The sequence below is a fragment of the Larus michahellis genome, chromosome 6, assembly GCF_964199755.1.
Source record: "Larus michahellis chromosome 6, bLarMic1.1, whole genome shotgun sequence".
NCBI classification, from domain to species: domain Eukaryota; kingdom Metazoa; phylum Chordata; class Aves; order Charadriiformes; family Laridae; genus Larus; species Larus michahellis.
The window spans coordinates 65,633,125-65,647,202 of record NC_133901.1 but is presented as its reverse complement, the minus strand read 5'-3'; the positions used below and the strand labels follow the sequence as shown (position 1 = coordinate 65,647,202).

The 14,078-nt window shown below is 39.6% G+C and overlaps 1 protein-coding gene across 2 annotated transcripts in view; it reads left to right on the top strand.

The window, feature by feature from the left end:
* HSPA12A (heat shock protein family A (Hsp70) member 12A) overlaps positions 1 to 14,078 on the top strand; it is a 56,505-nt gene that overhangs the window by 17,413 nt on the left and 25,014 nt on the right. For both annotated transcript variants that reach the window (XM_074591237.1, XM_074591236.1), the window contains exons 4-6: positions 4,580 to 4,766; positions 5,672 to 5,776; positions 8,400 to 8,516. In XM_074591237.1, coding sequence (XP_074447338.1) covers positions 4,580 to 4,766; positions 5,672 to 5,776; positions 8,400 to 8,516 — 409 coding nt within the window. The remainder of the gene's footprint in view (positions 1 to 4,579; positions 4,767 to 5,671; positions 5,777 to 8,399; positions 8,517 to 14,078) is intronic.

Genomic DNA, 14,078 nt, shown 5'->3' with positions numbered 1-14,078 from the left:
ATTGTGATTTCAGACCCGTGTAGATATTATATGCCATACTAATGTAAAAAGAAATTGAATAAATTCATTAATATATTTCTAACCAGAAAAAAAGGAATATATTGGGGAGGGAGGAGGAATGTATTCAGATTTCTAACAGGTATTTCAAACAAGGGAGAATATTTTAATACTAAGAATGATTTTAATTTTTTTTTTTAAGTAAATATTGCTGATAGGGAAGGATGGGGGAATACATAGCTGAAACTGACTTGTGAAATAATGTATATATGTACCTATAAATACACATTAAATAAATAAACGCATTGAAAAGAATGGTATATGTATCAAAATATGGCTTCAGTAGTTCAGAAGGTATTAAGAGGCTCAAACTCTGTATATAATGAGGCTTACATGTAGGATAATTTACGAATATTTCATCGGAGTAAATGTAACTTCCCGCCTGGACTCAAGAATGTTTACATTAAAATAAAGCATGCCAATGATGCATGGTCCTCTTTGCTTCCTAACATTTTTCCACCTTCCCTCCTTAGCGTTGATCCTTTCCAGACATTTAGGTTTCTGACTGCCTTTTAACAAAGCAGCTTTTCTGTAAATGTCTCAATGAAGGGTAAGATGGGTTTAATTACAGGGTCCTACTTTGGAAAAGAGTGAACACACAAGGCTTTAGTACCAAGTTTGGCTGTAGTGTCAGCAAAGTCGTGATTCTAGTCGTGTAATTAGCAGACAAAGTCATGTTTTTGACTGTGTGCGTTTGTGCTGTGATGCCCAGTACTAAAAATCCAGAATTTATAAGCATTGACCTAACAGCTTTCTTGAAACATGTGCTTAGCTGTAAATGTACGAGCAGCCTCACTCACTTCAGTAAACTAAGCATGTGTTCAGTGATTGATGAATGACTTTACCTTGATTGCATGACATTAGTTACTGTTCTATCAATTTTACCTAATACTTCACATCTGTCAACTCTTACTAGTTCCCCACAGCTTCTGTAAAGATAGTTGTGGTTACCTTCAGGCCCTTGTTGTGGAGTAGAAGCGTATGTTACAATGAGTGCTACTTTCTGTGTACCTTGAGACTGAGTAAATGCTTATGAACAGCCTGGCCGTGAGTTTAGCGAGCACTTCAGGGTGCCGGGCACTGCCGGAGCCATAATGAAAGACAGTTGGGTGCTGTAGAACGAATTAATAGCGTCTCATTTGAAGGCGAATGCACAAGGTCTTACACAATTTTGAAAAACTCGTTTTGATTTATGTGCACTTATGTGAAGTTGTAAATGTTTTGGCTGCTGGTAGATAGCAACAAACTGAATGTAAGTATGTCACAAATGGAGAAAAATAAATGGAAAAACGCATGCGTTTATGAAACAAATTGCAGCCTGTCTTTGGAAGGAGTGAGAAGGTGGTCTTTTTTTCAGTGTAACTTTACTTCAACCTTCAGATTTTTCTTCTCTGTTTGATCGTAGTTCTTGGCAGACACAAGCTTGCCTTTCTTCTGCATGCACACTCCTAGTGGCGCTCAGCTATGTTTTGCTGACCCCGCTGCTTTGTTTCCTTGACTGCCATGCTGCAGCTCTGGATCAAATTCTCATCACTCTGCAGATCACTCTCTTTGCTCTGTCTGTTAGCCAGATTCAGGTGTAAGGAAGGGCATTTATCTAACCTTAGTATAACCTTGTGATCCTTTCCGCGCTAACTTTCCTCTTGTCTCTATTGTCACTTTTAGTATATGGTCAGATCCTCTGTGGCTATAAAGGGATCTGTGCTGCTCTTGTGAGCTATTCCACTTTATATCAGCCTAGGAACTGGTCTCATATGTCTGAATTTAGGCAGAAATCTACCTCGGGTTCTGCTTGAATAGATTTTTATAGCTCTGACCCTGCTTTGAGAAAATATCCCCCATGTGCATTTAGAGTACTGCTGGCTTATATTCGGCTATGCTCTTAATAGGCATTTCTTTTTTTTTTTTTTTTTTTTTTTTTTTTTACTTCCTAAGAGCATTATTACCATCATTTGTAATATTGGGACCATGAAATAAAAACTGCAAATGAAAGCCTTGAAGTCCTGGCCTTACTGACTGGAAGCCTCCACTAACTGGAGTGAGGATAGGGCTCCACCTGAGAAGAGTGCCTTTGACTGCAGCTGCTTCTCTCTAGAAAAGATGTCACACAGGAATATTTTTAAAGCTCTGATTGCAAATGGTAAAGTCGGAGTTCCCCTTCCTTATTGCTCTTTCTTTAACTGAACAGTAATACAGGCTGAGAACTTCTGAACTTGCTGAGCAATTACTGTGTCTAGTTTCCATCAGAAACTCATCAGGAAGTGGACATCCAATTCTCTAGGTGGCTTTGAAAATTTCAGCCCATACTGCTGAGCATCAATTTGTCTTCATTTAAACTGCACCTTCAGTGTACTTATTCCGGAAAGAGAAAATGTGCCTAGCCGTAATGAAAAATAAAGAAGTATTGTTATTAGCTATGTCCTATTTATGGAATTTCCCACCAGTGACTCAGAATGAATCATTAATGATTCCAAGCGAAAGCGATACCAGTCTGTCTCCTCTCTGCTTGCAGCGGGTGTGTGGGATTTAACAATCTGGTGAATAGGCAGTGTTTTCTGCTCATGGGCTGTGGGATCTCAACTTCTTCACATTGGAACCATATGTTTGCTGTAACACCTACTCAAAGATTTTGGAGTTGACCAAGTACATTTCTAGCAACAGGTTAGAAGAAATGACCTGGAGCAGAGCCCTGGCCAGCAGATAATAGCTCAGGGGCTGAGCAGCAGGACTAGGGCCGTTTAGGAAAGTTTTTCCAAGAGGATGAAGGTGGAAGACATTCCACTTCTTATCCTGCTGTTTCTGCTTTCAGAGCAGTGGAACTGCTCTCGACACTGAAGTAAATTCATACACGTGTGATTGCCTGCCGTTGCTGCTGCTGGTGCAAAAAAGGGCAGATTTTACTCTGTTGAAGGGTCTGAAGAGTTCCCAGCACTTTAGAAGATCCTGTTCCTTGTTACTTTGCCAAGTATTGACCCCTAGATTGCAGTTTTCCATGTCAATTGTCTGCCTTGGTCTGGAGGCCAACTAATTTTCAATTGGTTCAACTGTTTCTGAGAGTGAAATGGAAAAGAAGAATTTTATTTTTGTTTCTACGTAATCTTCCTATGTCACATAAACAAGTACCACAGAACAAAGCAATCTTTTTGTGCTTTAGAACAAGGAGTTTGGCAGTGGTATATGGTGAAAGTGTATTTAGCTATCTTTAGAAAAAAGCAATCAAAACGTGGTTTAATAATGAATGCAGTTGCCCATGTGATCTTAGCTTGGCTCCTCTGTGAGCTGCGTTATGATTATGGCTGTAGCGTAAAGCAGATTTTCCACTGCTGCCTTTTAAGAAGATGTGTTCTGGTAAGTGTATGTTTCCCATGCTGAAAGTACTTGTTTGTGGGGCAAGGAGGAACAATAATGCAAATTTCTTGTTCTTCCATTTTGCTTTTTTTGTGATGAAGAAGTGAGAAGACAAGAATGCTCACAGCTATCTCTCTGGTACAACTTTCTACTGTCTGACCTTGTCGGCCTCCCGTGCCTCCCCCAATTCCTGCATTTAATGGGTGTTCTCACATTTGATGTTCTTGCTTATTTCCGTATCCATTCTGTGAAAGAAGCCTTCTGTTGCTTTCTTCTTAATACCTTTGTGCTTCTTGGGTTTTCCTGAAGATGCCTTCACAGTCTTGATAATATTGAATAGTTTTATTCACTGTTTTAATGGATGGTAGTGAGGGAGATGTTTTGGTGCCTAAAAGATATGGGGGAGTTGGGGAAGTCTGCTTTATTTTTGACAGACTAAAATTTTTACAGCATTTTGGGCAAATTCATCAACTTCAGGTGAGCAGAGTGTGCAATGCAGAAGGCTCAACATCTGCATATATGTCTTCAGAGTTTCAGGTGTCCAAGAAATGAGGCGCATGTTCAGCTGTTGGTTGAACTGGCTGGTCTTTCTTCAGAGAGCATTCTGTGACAGAAGCAGGGATTTAATCGAGTTCTCAGTGGTGTTCAGCTGACTTAAACACGTCCCTTTTCCAAAATGGGGAAAAATATCCTATATAAGTGAGCATGCATGACGTCTGATCGGCCGTTTTGAGGATTTGGGTTTTCATTTGTAGTGTTCTTGCATAATTACTTGATTTTTTTTCTGTACAATATTTATTACATATGTTTAGTATGAAAATACTGAGCATGTAATGTATGTTTAGTTTGAAAATGTAGGTGTAATACTGTTTCCATTGTGTGTGGCTTTCTTTAGGGAACTGTATTATTATCAAAGACAAAGTATGATTCTGTACTTAAAATTATACGATTAACTGCAAAATGTATTGAAATGTCTGAAATTAAAATTGTAGTCCTCTTCTTGGATGTGAATAAAACCACTTGGCTTTGGTATTAAAGGATTGAAATGAGTGTCTTTGGAGGGGAAAGCAGCGTGTGCAATCTGTCCCCAGGTTGTTTTTCTCAAGATGCGCTATTTTTTCTGGTGCTCTAAGCATTAGTATCCTTTACTGAAGCTGTTTCACTTGTTGGGTAGGCGATGGGAAGGTGGAGATCCAGGCGTATCCAATCAGAAGACACCAACGACTATCCTCCTAACACCAGAGAGAAAGTTCCATAGCTTTGGGTATGCAGCAAGAGATTTCTACCATGACTTGGATCCCACTGAATCAAAGCACTGGCTGTATTTTGAAAAGTTTAAGATGAAGCTACATACCACTGGTGTAAGTAATAACCAGCTCTCTTTGATAATTGTGCATTTGCTGCTCAAATCATCTTCTGGACAGTGCTAGATTTTGCCTAAAGATTGTGAACTAGGTGTGAAGCAGCTCTGTTTCTAAGTTCCGAGAGTAAATAAAGTAAATTAAACTTTTCAGTTAACATCATGATGCGTTTTGCTTCTCGCCGCATTTGGCAAGTGTATTTTGCCAGCCTTCTTTCTAGATCTTCAAAGTTCAATATCTGCTTTGCTTAGATCTTCATGTCCTAGTTTTCCTGCTGAAATTCGTAGCTGTCTAGGGACTCTGCATGAGGTCGGTTTGTTCTATAAATTTACTCAGAAAGCGAAAGTAGAATATAAGAGCCATACTGAACTCTAGCGCAGAGGAGCAAATTTAGCCAGGGTTCATTATCAAAACGGCAAGTGCAAATCATGTTGTTAATTTGACGTTATTCCTACTGATTATATCTCTGTCTTTAAGCTAAGTCATTCTAGAGTTTTGGGACGTGGCCAGAACTTTCTGTATTGCGGTGTTTTCTGGTTTCATGTGTTGGTGGCAAGCCAGAATACTGTGCTTTTAACTCTTAACTTGGCTTAAATATTTTGCATATGCGGCTTTGTTGCAACTAATTACAAATACATTTTTTTTGTAATTACTTATATTTAGTCTATGTTTCTCTCTCTGCCTGCAGTATTCTAGACATGGTATGTGCTTAAAAACAAAGTCTAAAATAAGCAACAAATGTCATTCTCCGGGAAATTCAAGTGATGAGTTAGATCCTCTTCAGAACAATTTTGTCACTTTTTCCTAGCCAGGTGGATAAAGAATTCCCTTTCCTCAAGCAGTGGGAATTAATTTCATGTTTACCTTTTCCTTTTAATAACTTCCAGTTATTTTCTGTCATGTAGAATCTTACCATGGAGACAGACCTGACAGCTGCAAATGGCAAAAAAGTCAAAGCACTTGAGATATTTGCTTACGCTCTGCAATTCTTTAAGGAACAGGCATTAAAGGTAGGATAACGCTTCCTTATCTAGATTTTCTGTATTTATAACTGGTATAAATGTGACCTTAACACTTCTAGCCTTGCCACGCTTTGACCGCAGTAGTATTTGATGTAAAGAAAGCAAGGCAGCTGTAGAAACTCTAGGCAGGCTGCGGACTCTGGAGGGCTCACAATAGCCTCAAGTGGTTTCCCCTCGCACAGGGGAAGCTTGATTCAGTAATAGTAGGTGTATCACTGTGATTCAGAGTTCTGAATATCTTCTTACTGGCTTAAACGTTTTCTACTGCTTTTTCATGAAAAAACATCGATTTGAAAAGAAAGTTTAAAAGTGCAGGAGCTGAAGCTCAGGAATTAAATTTGAGACTGGGTCCGGTCCTTGTCCCCTACGCTTCTGCTGCTGGGACGGTGGATTGTTCTGTGTTCATGCAAGGTTCTCTCTCACGTTAAAGGGTTGGCACTGTGAAACACAATAGGATGGGCACCTGCTGATGTCTCCTCCCTCAACCTGACTTTGTCTTCACTGATTATGCAAAGAGAAGTCAGATGAGCTGGATTTAATTGTAATAAAAAGAGTGTTGAAAGCTCCTTTACAATTTGGTGGCTTGAATTTCACAGTAAGTCTGTACAAAGATGCCCTGCTGAGGTCTACGAGCCAGCCAACCTGGTGGAAATAGTGTAATTCTGCCAGTGCAACGATCTGTACGAGCCACTTGATTGCACTGAGAGGTTCAGTATATCGGCGTCGGTGGAATTCTGCACTAGCGCAGATGTGTAGCCTCCATTATCCAAACCAACCTAGCTACCTGTGCACAACACTCCTTTATTCTGTTTTACACAGTTAAACTGCAGTGCGTGTGCCAAAGAGCTGCGATTAGGCTGTGGTATTTTGGCCCTGTGCTGACCCTTTGCAGGGGTGAATTTCATGTTGTTGTGCTGTGAGATGTTACTTGGTTGCCCTAATCCTGAATGCACATTTATGCAGAAAATCTAACAAGCATTAGAGAGAACCAAAAAGTAAGACAGACATCTGTTGGGGTTTAATTTGTAAAATCATACTGTGTTCTGATGTACTGCCTCTATTTGTGTTGCTTTTTTTCAGTTTTTTCCTTTTTTTTATTCCCTACTGTGGCTCACATTGTTAGGGAAAAACGCATTTTACTTTCCATTTCCCATTTGAAATCTTACAATACTTATTTCTTGTAATACTCTTTTTGGGTCACAATTTTGTTTTTTGTGTTCTCCTGTGAAGTACATGCCCCCAGTAAACAGTTCTTGAGATTTAAAATCTCATGTAAACAGCCAAATGTGACTTAAGTACACATTGGCCTCAAATGCACCACTGTAACGTCAGCGTAAACGTAGTAGTTGCTGGGTCACATCAGAACCTTCATTCAAGCAGGCATTTTTAAAAATAGCCTTGTTGTTAAAAAACTAACCTACTTTTTTGAATTGGTTTAATTTATTCTCTGCAAGATCTCAGTCTATTTTTTATGGCTACAGAGAAATAATCCTATCATTACAACTCAATCCTCATCTTGTCAAAGACTGTATTTAACTAGATTTCGAGGTTGATTGCATAGTCTGGGGAAATTCGTAGTGAATATGAATGCTGTTGGGTACAATCCAATATATATGCTGTGCTGCCTCTTCAGAGCTACATCCTTTCTAGATGTTAATAAATAAATAAATTCCTGTGATTTGTGAGTGCATGCTGAAACTAATTAGACAAGCGATGTAAATGAACTGTTACTTTGGACTGTAATCTGTCCATTTCTAGTGCCCTGTGCAGTATAAAGGTACTACTTTTACACCACGGATTTTTGAACTGCAGCATAGCTAAACAAATACAACACCTTGGCCCAGCACATGTTTTTTTACATTCTAAAGCCCCGTTGTTCACCTTTCTGAACCTTTCCCTGTTTGGATGGAAATTGAGATAGGACATATGGTAGTGACATTTTACTTGGAACCTTTCCCAAAACATGTCAGTATATCACCTAATTTGCAAATGCAATACAGACTTTCCTCTTTTTAAGGGGGAAAAAAAAGGACAATAAAAGAACTAAACTAGTCTTGAATGTTTGCTTGAAGCAAAGTTTTCAAGGAGCAATCAGTCATTTTTTTAAAAGGGTTTAACTGTAACTTCCCCTTGTTAACTGAGTTGTAAAAATTTGATTTAAAGGTAAGTGAAGTATAAAGAAGTCATTGAAAAATCCAGATTGTAAAACATAATGTTCATCAGTGATACTGTAAATATTTTTCTGCATCTTAATCAAGATGCAAGTGTGAATTCTTCAAGCTAACAGCAAATCCTACACTGTGACTAAGAACATCCATAAATGTTCTGTAATATTCAGCAGTGCATGAGGTGCTCTTGGAAAAAATAACTTTTTACTTCATGTTAAGCAGTAAAGTTTTCTATAGGCCTCCTGGGGAAGGCATCAAACCTAATCCCAGCTTTTAGCACAGTAAAGCATTTTTTGACAGGTTGGCAATAATCCTGATTTGTAGCATAGATGTAACAGTGAAAAAATTGAAGAGAAAGTTACTGTTACTGGAGCCAGCAGAAAATAACGTTTTCTTATAAAGTTGACGCCCGCCATTTTGCATTCACCTCTCTTTTCATTTAGGAGCTCAGTGACCAAGGAGGTTCGGATTTTGAAAACACTGAAGTAAGATGGGTCATTACAGTGCCTGCTATTTGGAAGCAGCCTGCAAAGCAGTTTATGAGACAAGCTGCCTACAAGGTAAGATGACAGACTGAACGTAGAAATGCCCCTTTAAAGCCCTAGTTGTATTGGTGACAATTAGCTCTGGTATAAACGGTATAAAAATGGTCTTGAAAATAGTCAGACTAGAAACATTGAAAGAGAAGTTAACTCTACCAAGCAGTAGCTTTAAGTCATATGTATTCACCTCTTAAATGCAATTTTCTTGCTGCCCCTTATTGCAGACTCTCATGTTTTAGTCATCTTGTACACTGTATTCCTGCTGAACTCGGTGCACGTGGAACAGATGCAGTTTGGAGACCCAAGGGAAAGCTGATTTTAAAATACTGGACACAGTTTTGTTTTGTTATTTTCTTTAGGTCATCGCAGACTTTTTAAATAAATAAAAAAAAATAAAAAAAGGAAGGGAAGGGAAAGCAAAGAGCCTCCTCAGTGGGACTTTTTTCCAGTTCCCGTTTTCCCACAGTAGGAATGAAAGGACTGTGAACTGGATAGTCTGGATGTAAAATTAAATTCAAATGTTATTTTCATCAGTTAGAGGTTTATCTGCATTTAACCCTTTCACCCCAGCACCCAAAATATGTGCATTTTCCATATGCATGTCCTTTATATCGAATTCAGTTTGCGTCTTTGATACACGAGATGTACACATTCTTCTTTTCGTCAGGATATTCATTTACCATTTTGTTTTATTTATTTTTGATCAGAGACTTGCGTAACCCATTGGCAGCAGCTGTGCGATACACAGTTTGTAAAATACCTAGTAGTCATGAGTAATTTGCAGAGTGCTCCTGGGAAGCACCCAGATTTTTCTCTGTTTCTAACTATCTCTAATGTTGAGCAACGTTTTTCTTAACAGTCTTTATTGTGGGATTGCTAATGCTAGTGCCAGAAGCAAAACACTCTTAAAGTTCTGATGGAAGGACACGGTTTTAGGTAAATCTGAAACGCTAGAGACCCATTCATTCTCTTTGTATATTGTTGTCTGCCTGCTGTCCGTGTGTGTGCATGTGTGCTCGTGAACCGGGAGCCGTGTAAGGAGCAGGGCAGCGTAAGGTAGATCTCTTGGCATTTCTCATTTGTGGCACAATGGAATGTTGTTAATTAGTGTCTGTGTCTGTGGTTGTGTCTGTGATTGTGTACTTTTATTGGCAAGCTTGATAAATAGCAAGGACTGACAGGGCTTTTAACTTGGTGTGTGTGATCAACTGCAGGAAAACCTAAGTTTAGGGAAATAATTGATGTTTACTTGACTACACAGCTGATTTTTTTTCGAGTAATGGGGATGAATAAAAAAGTGTAGAAAACAGAGTTCTGCATTGCCATTCAGTCTTTTAGGTTCCTATTGCTGGATCCAACGTGTCCCTCAAACCAGTATGTACAGCTGGATCGGTAGTTGCAGCCCTTGTTGCTGGCTATTGGAACGTGCAAGCATTGTGAAAAGGAGAGCTTGTTGTCTTAAGAGTAATTGGGGCATCCAGTAGAGAAAAGTGTAAAAAGGCAGTGGTAGAAACTTCGTTACTGGAGACACACTGAGGTACAACCACTAGTCTAAGATGAGAATTAAGTAGTGGGAAATGTTAATGAGCTGTGGAAATTTGCTTGAGTAATCTGGCAAGTGACCTAGCTCTAAGAGAACAAAAATACTAATGGCTTCAGTCATTGGACCACAACATAAAGCCCAGCCTTTCTGGAATGGTTAAGTAGCTGTCTAAGCAAAGCTTAATATTGCATGGAATTAAAAAAATCAAGTAAGAAGTGTTGTAGATCTGCTTCTGCACTCAACGTCCGTCAGCTTTTGTACAGCCTACAATCTCAGTGCAGCTCTGACATCCCCGCATCTCTGCCTCGCCTTAAACAAAACATTGCTAACCTGCCGCTCTTAATCTGCCCAAGGGCACCCGCGATGCTCCCTTCCAGTTGCTGTGCTGCTTTCTGATTTGAATGAGTAATCTGGGTGTTCCCTTCGGCTCATGGTTCTTCCTCTCTCTTTCCATCCAGCCTATCAAAATCCTGCGGATTCTGTCTGCATGACAGCTTTTCCTGTCTGTACATACTGCTGAGCTTTCTTCAAAGCTGTTACAGATTTTGCATCTCGGTTACTGCAGCATCATTTCCTTGGCTTTCACAACCGTAATCTGGCCTGTTTTGTATCTCTTCAGAACATTGACGTTAAAGGGTTTTGTAGCCTTGCATTTGACGGGGAATCAACCTACATTTGACTGTTTCATCTGTGTCATCTCAGGCATAAGCTGCATGTCCCGGACATGAACATTTGTAGTGCTAACCCACCTTCCTTCTCTGAAACCCACTCTAAAATGCAGGGTTTTTTCACGCCTACAAAAGCTTGACTGTGATTAACCTACTGATATGTGAAAACTGCTCCTCATGGCTTCTTGCTGTTACCCTGCCTGCCCCATATTTATTCATCTGTTGTGCTTTTTATATCCTTAACTCTTTTTATACTTTAGTTGTTACCTCTTTGAAGCAGGATTTGTTTATTCTCGTTTGTCTTGCTCTCCAGGGCCTCCTGAAGGACTAGGTCTGGTAGGCTGTAGAGAGCTGCATGTCTTTACAGCTTCATTTTGCTGAATCAAAATTGCTTTCTTCCTGAATAACAGTGCACAAACACTTCTTCCTGTCCCTCATGCTTAATTCCTATATGCCCAGAGATAGTTCTAAAGCTGTGTGACATTTGTGGAGGTCTGGTCACACTTGGAGAGAGCTCTGTGGCAAGAGCAGAGTGTCGTCTCTGTACAACCCACTTTGGCTTAAGTTTCCTTTCCCAACGCATGTCTGCTGGGATTAGTGTGCATTGCATGTGTGTTTGTTACATCCCAAATAAGGACTCTTCGGATGCATCAGTCAGGTTTCTCATTGTCCCACCCAGTGAAATATTAAGGCATCGTGAGTAGTGTTAACTTTTCTTGTTTCTGTGTCCTAGCTGTTCTGTTTCAAATTCTTTGCTTTGGTGTAGTTCTGTCAGAAGTGCTGTATTTACCAGTCTTAGAAGGAATCCCATTCTCATGAAGAACTCTTATCGTGAGTAATAAATTCAAATATGTTTTCTTATTTTGGAGACCTTGTCAGAGTGGTACGGTTGGACAGCATGTGGGAGGACTCCATCCCACTCATGGGGGACCTGCCCTCATTCTTGTCCTTGCAAGACAGCCACATGCAACCTGCACTGGGCCTGCGGTTTAGACACCAACATAAAAAGATAGCTTAGATTAGGAGGCAAGCCACTTCTGCTCGTGAACATGGCCTGGCACTTACAGCCTCATCAGAACAGCGTGTGAACTTTGACACAAAATCAGGATCCCACCTCTGTGTCGTCTGGGTTTGTACACAGGAAAATTCAGTGTTTTATTAGTCTTGTATTACTGATGACCCAAAAAAATACATAAAGCATATGTCCAGTAACGGAAAGGTGAAACTCTAAAAGTATTGAAGACCATTTTTGTAGAGATCCATTGAACCTAGGTAGGTGTGAATAGTTGATTCAGTCTTAACAGCACTTCGCCGTCTTAATATACTGCTATGAGCAGCACTTTTAATCCCTTATCCAAATGAAATTCAGGCACTGTAGATTGTTTGTTAGAGGAACAGAGGATCCAATATTCTTGGCAGAGTGTTTCTTTTTAGTAAAGGCATTCTTCCGGCCCATCTTTCAGTACACATTCTTTGGGCACAGGAAATGCAGAGCAGAATCTGCAGGCTGGAATACCTTGAACATGCCAATAGGAGTAAGGTTTTAAAGAAGAGTTTGGAGTGTGTCAGGAGTATGTGAATGCATAAGCTATAAGATAAGAAAGTAAAACGTGGCATACCAAATGCACTCAGGGCAGAGCAAAGGAAAAGGAAGGATAGTGCATTTTCGTAAGCTTGCCCGAAATATTCTGTAGGCTTACAAACATCAGGCATGTGGTCTACTTAGAGATATTGAGCGTTCTTCTCTTTCAATATAAACTGTTGATTTTGCAAGGGAGTTCCAGAGCTCTGAAGTAGATTTATCTTTCAGTTACAAACAGCAAATAAAGTCATTTGCGTGGTAAACTCATATAAATAAACAGAGAGGCAGTCTACGTTACAGGATTAAGGACGTGGGCCTGGACTTCCAGATGCTTTCTTTAACCAGCTCTTATGCTGAATATTTATTAATGTTTTCACGTTAGTTTCATCATGGAATGCACATGATGAGAATTATTTAACACATTGTGTTCCAGGGCTACATTACGTTACATCGATCAGTACTAGCCTGCTGTGTAGAAAACCTTTGGAGAAAAGTAAAATTTGGTGAAAGAGTAGTGTGATGGCACATAAAATTCCTTGCTAATAAAAACTTGATGTGAAGTATGTTTGATTTTTAAAAAGATGAGTAGAGAGACTTAACCAGACTGGTATCTGTGAAACTGAGCTATACTTAGTCCTTCGTAAGTATTTTCTTCGGTACATAAAACACACACAACTGAAATTTATTTGTCTAGGCACAGCGTAACAGAATTCTGCTATAAGCTACATAAAAAAGCAATGATGTTCAGGCATAAGCAGCACTGGGAACCCGTGATTTCTTTGAAACAGTGCTTGTTAGTGGCGGCAGATGAGGCACAAGTGTGTTTACACATCAACCATCCTGATTATTTTTAGCATCTGGGGTTCTCTTGAGTCCATGCTTTCACTCCTGTGATATTAAGATCTTTTTAATCAGAAGGATTAAATGTTTATTAAGTGATATGTTAGGGACGATTCTGCATCTTGTAGCTATGTTTAATTAGGAAAGGATAACTAATTGAGGAGTGAAGGTTACAGAGTGGGAACTCAGCACAGTGGGAAATGGGTAGTAATCGATCTCGGTTTACACACTTTAATTGCCCAGCCAGGTTCACATGAAGGCAGAGGCAGTTGACAAAGCCATCTGCGAATCCAGTTCTGTACATTTCTGTTTGTCCGCTTCTGTGGCACAAGTTGGAATATTTGGAGCTTTTCTTTTTATTTTGCTAAGCAAGTAAAATAGGAAGTTTTTGTAGCATTCTAGGTAAGAGCAGGTAAATGGATCTATGCCTGTCTTACAAGCTGTGGAACATGTTTCTCAGGATCTTAGAAATTGCCTGAAAGGGCACTGGAGCTAACAGAAATAGCCAAAAATAAGAATCTTCCCTCTGCCTGGTGGAAAGACTGTGCTAGATGGGGTTTTCCAGCCAGAAGAAGAAAACGCCATCCTGAAAGTCCTTAAAGTACAATCAGGAGGAGTTGGGGGAGCGATAGAAGTCCACAAACAGATATGAATCAGTGAGGTACAAGGTCTAAAACTAGTGGGAAGGTTTGTTTGTAGTAAGTTCATAGAAAGGACAATGAAGGAGGATAACAGATCAGCCTGAAAGACATCTCAGGTGCCAGTATTCAATTACAACGACAGATAAAAGAAATACAAGCTGAAGGTGAAACTATAGTGAAAAATATTAAGGCAAAATCAGAAAGGTCAAGGTACAAAATGAGATGCAACTAACAGAAAATAGCAAGCATATAGTTTTATTGGGAAAACTGCTCTCAGTCAGGGCCACTTGTGTCTAATAAAATCAG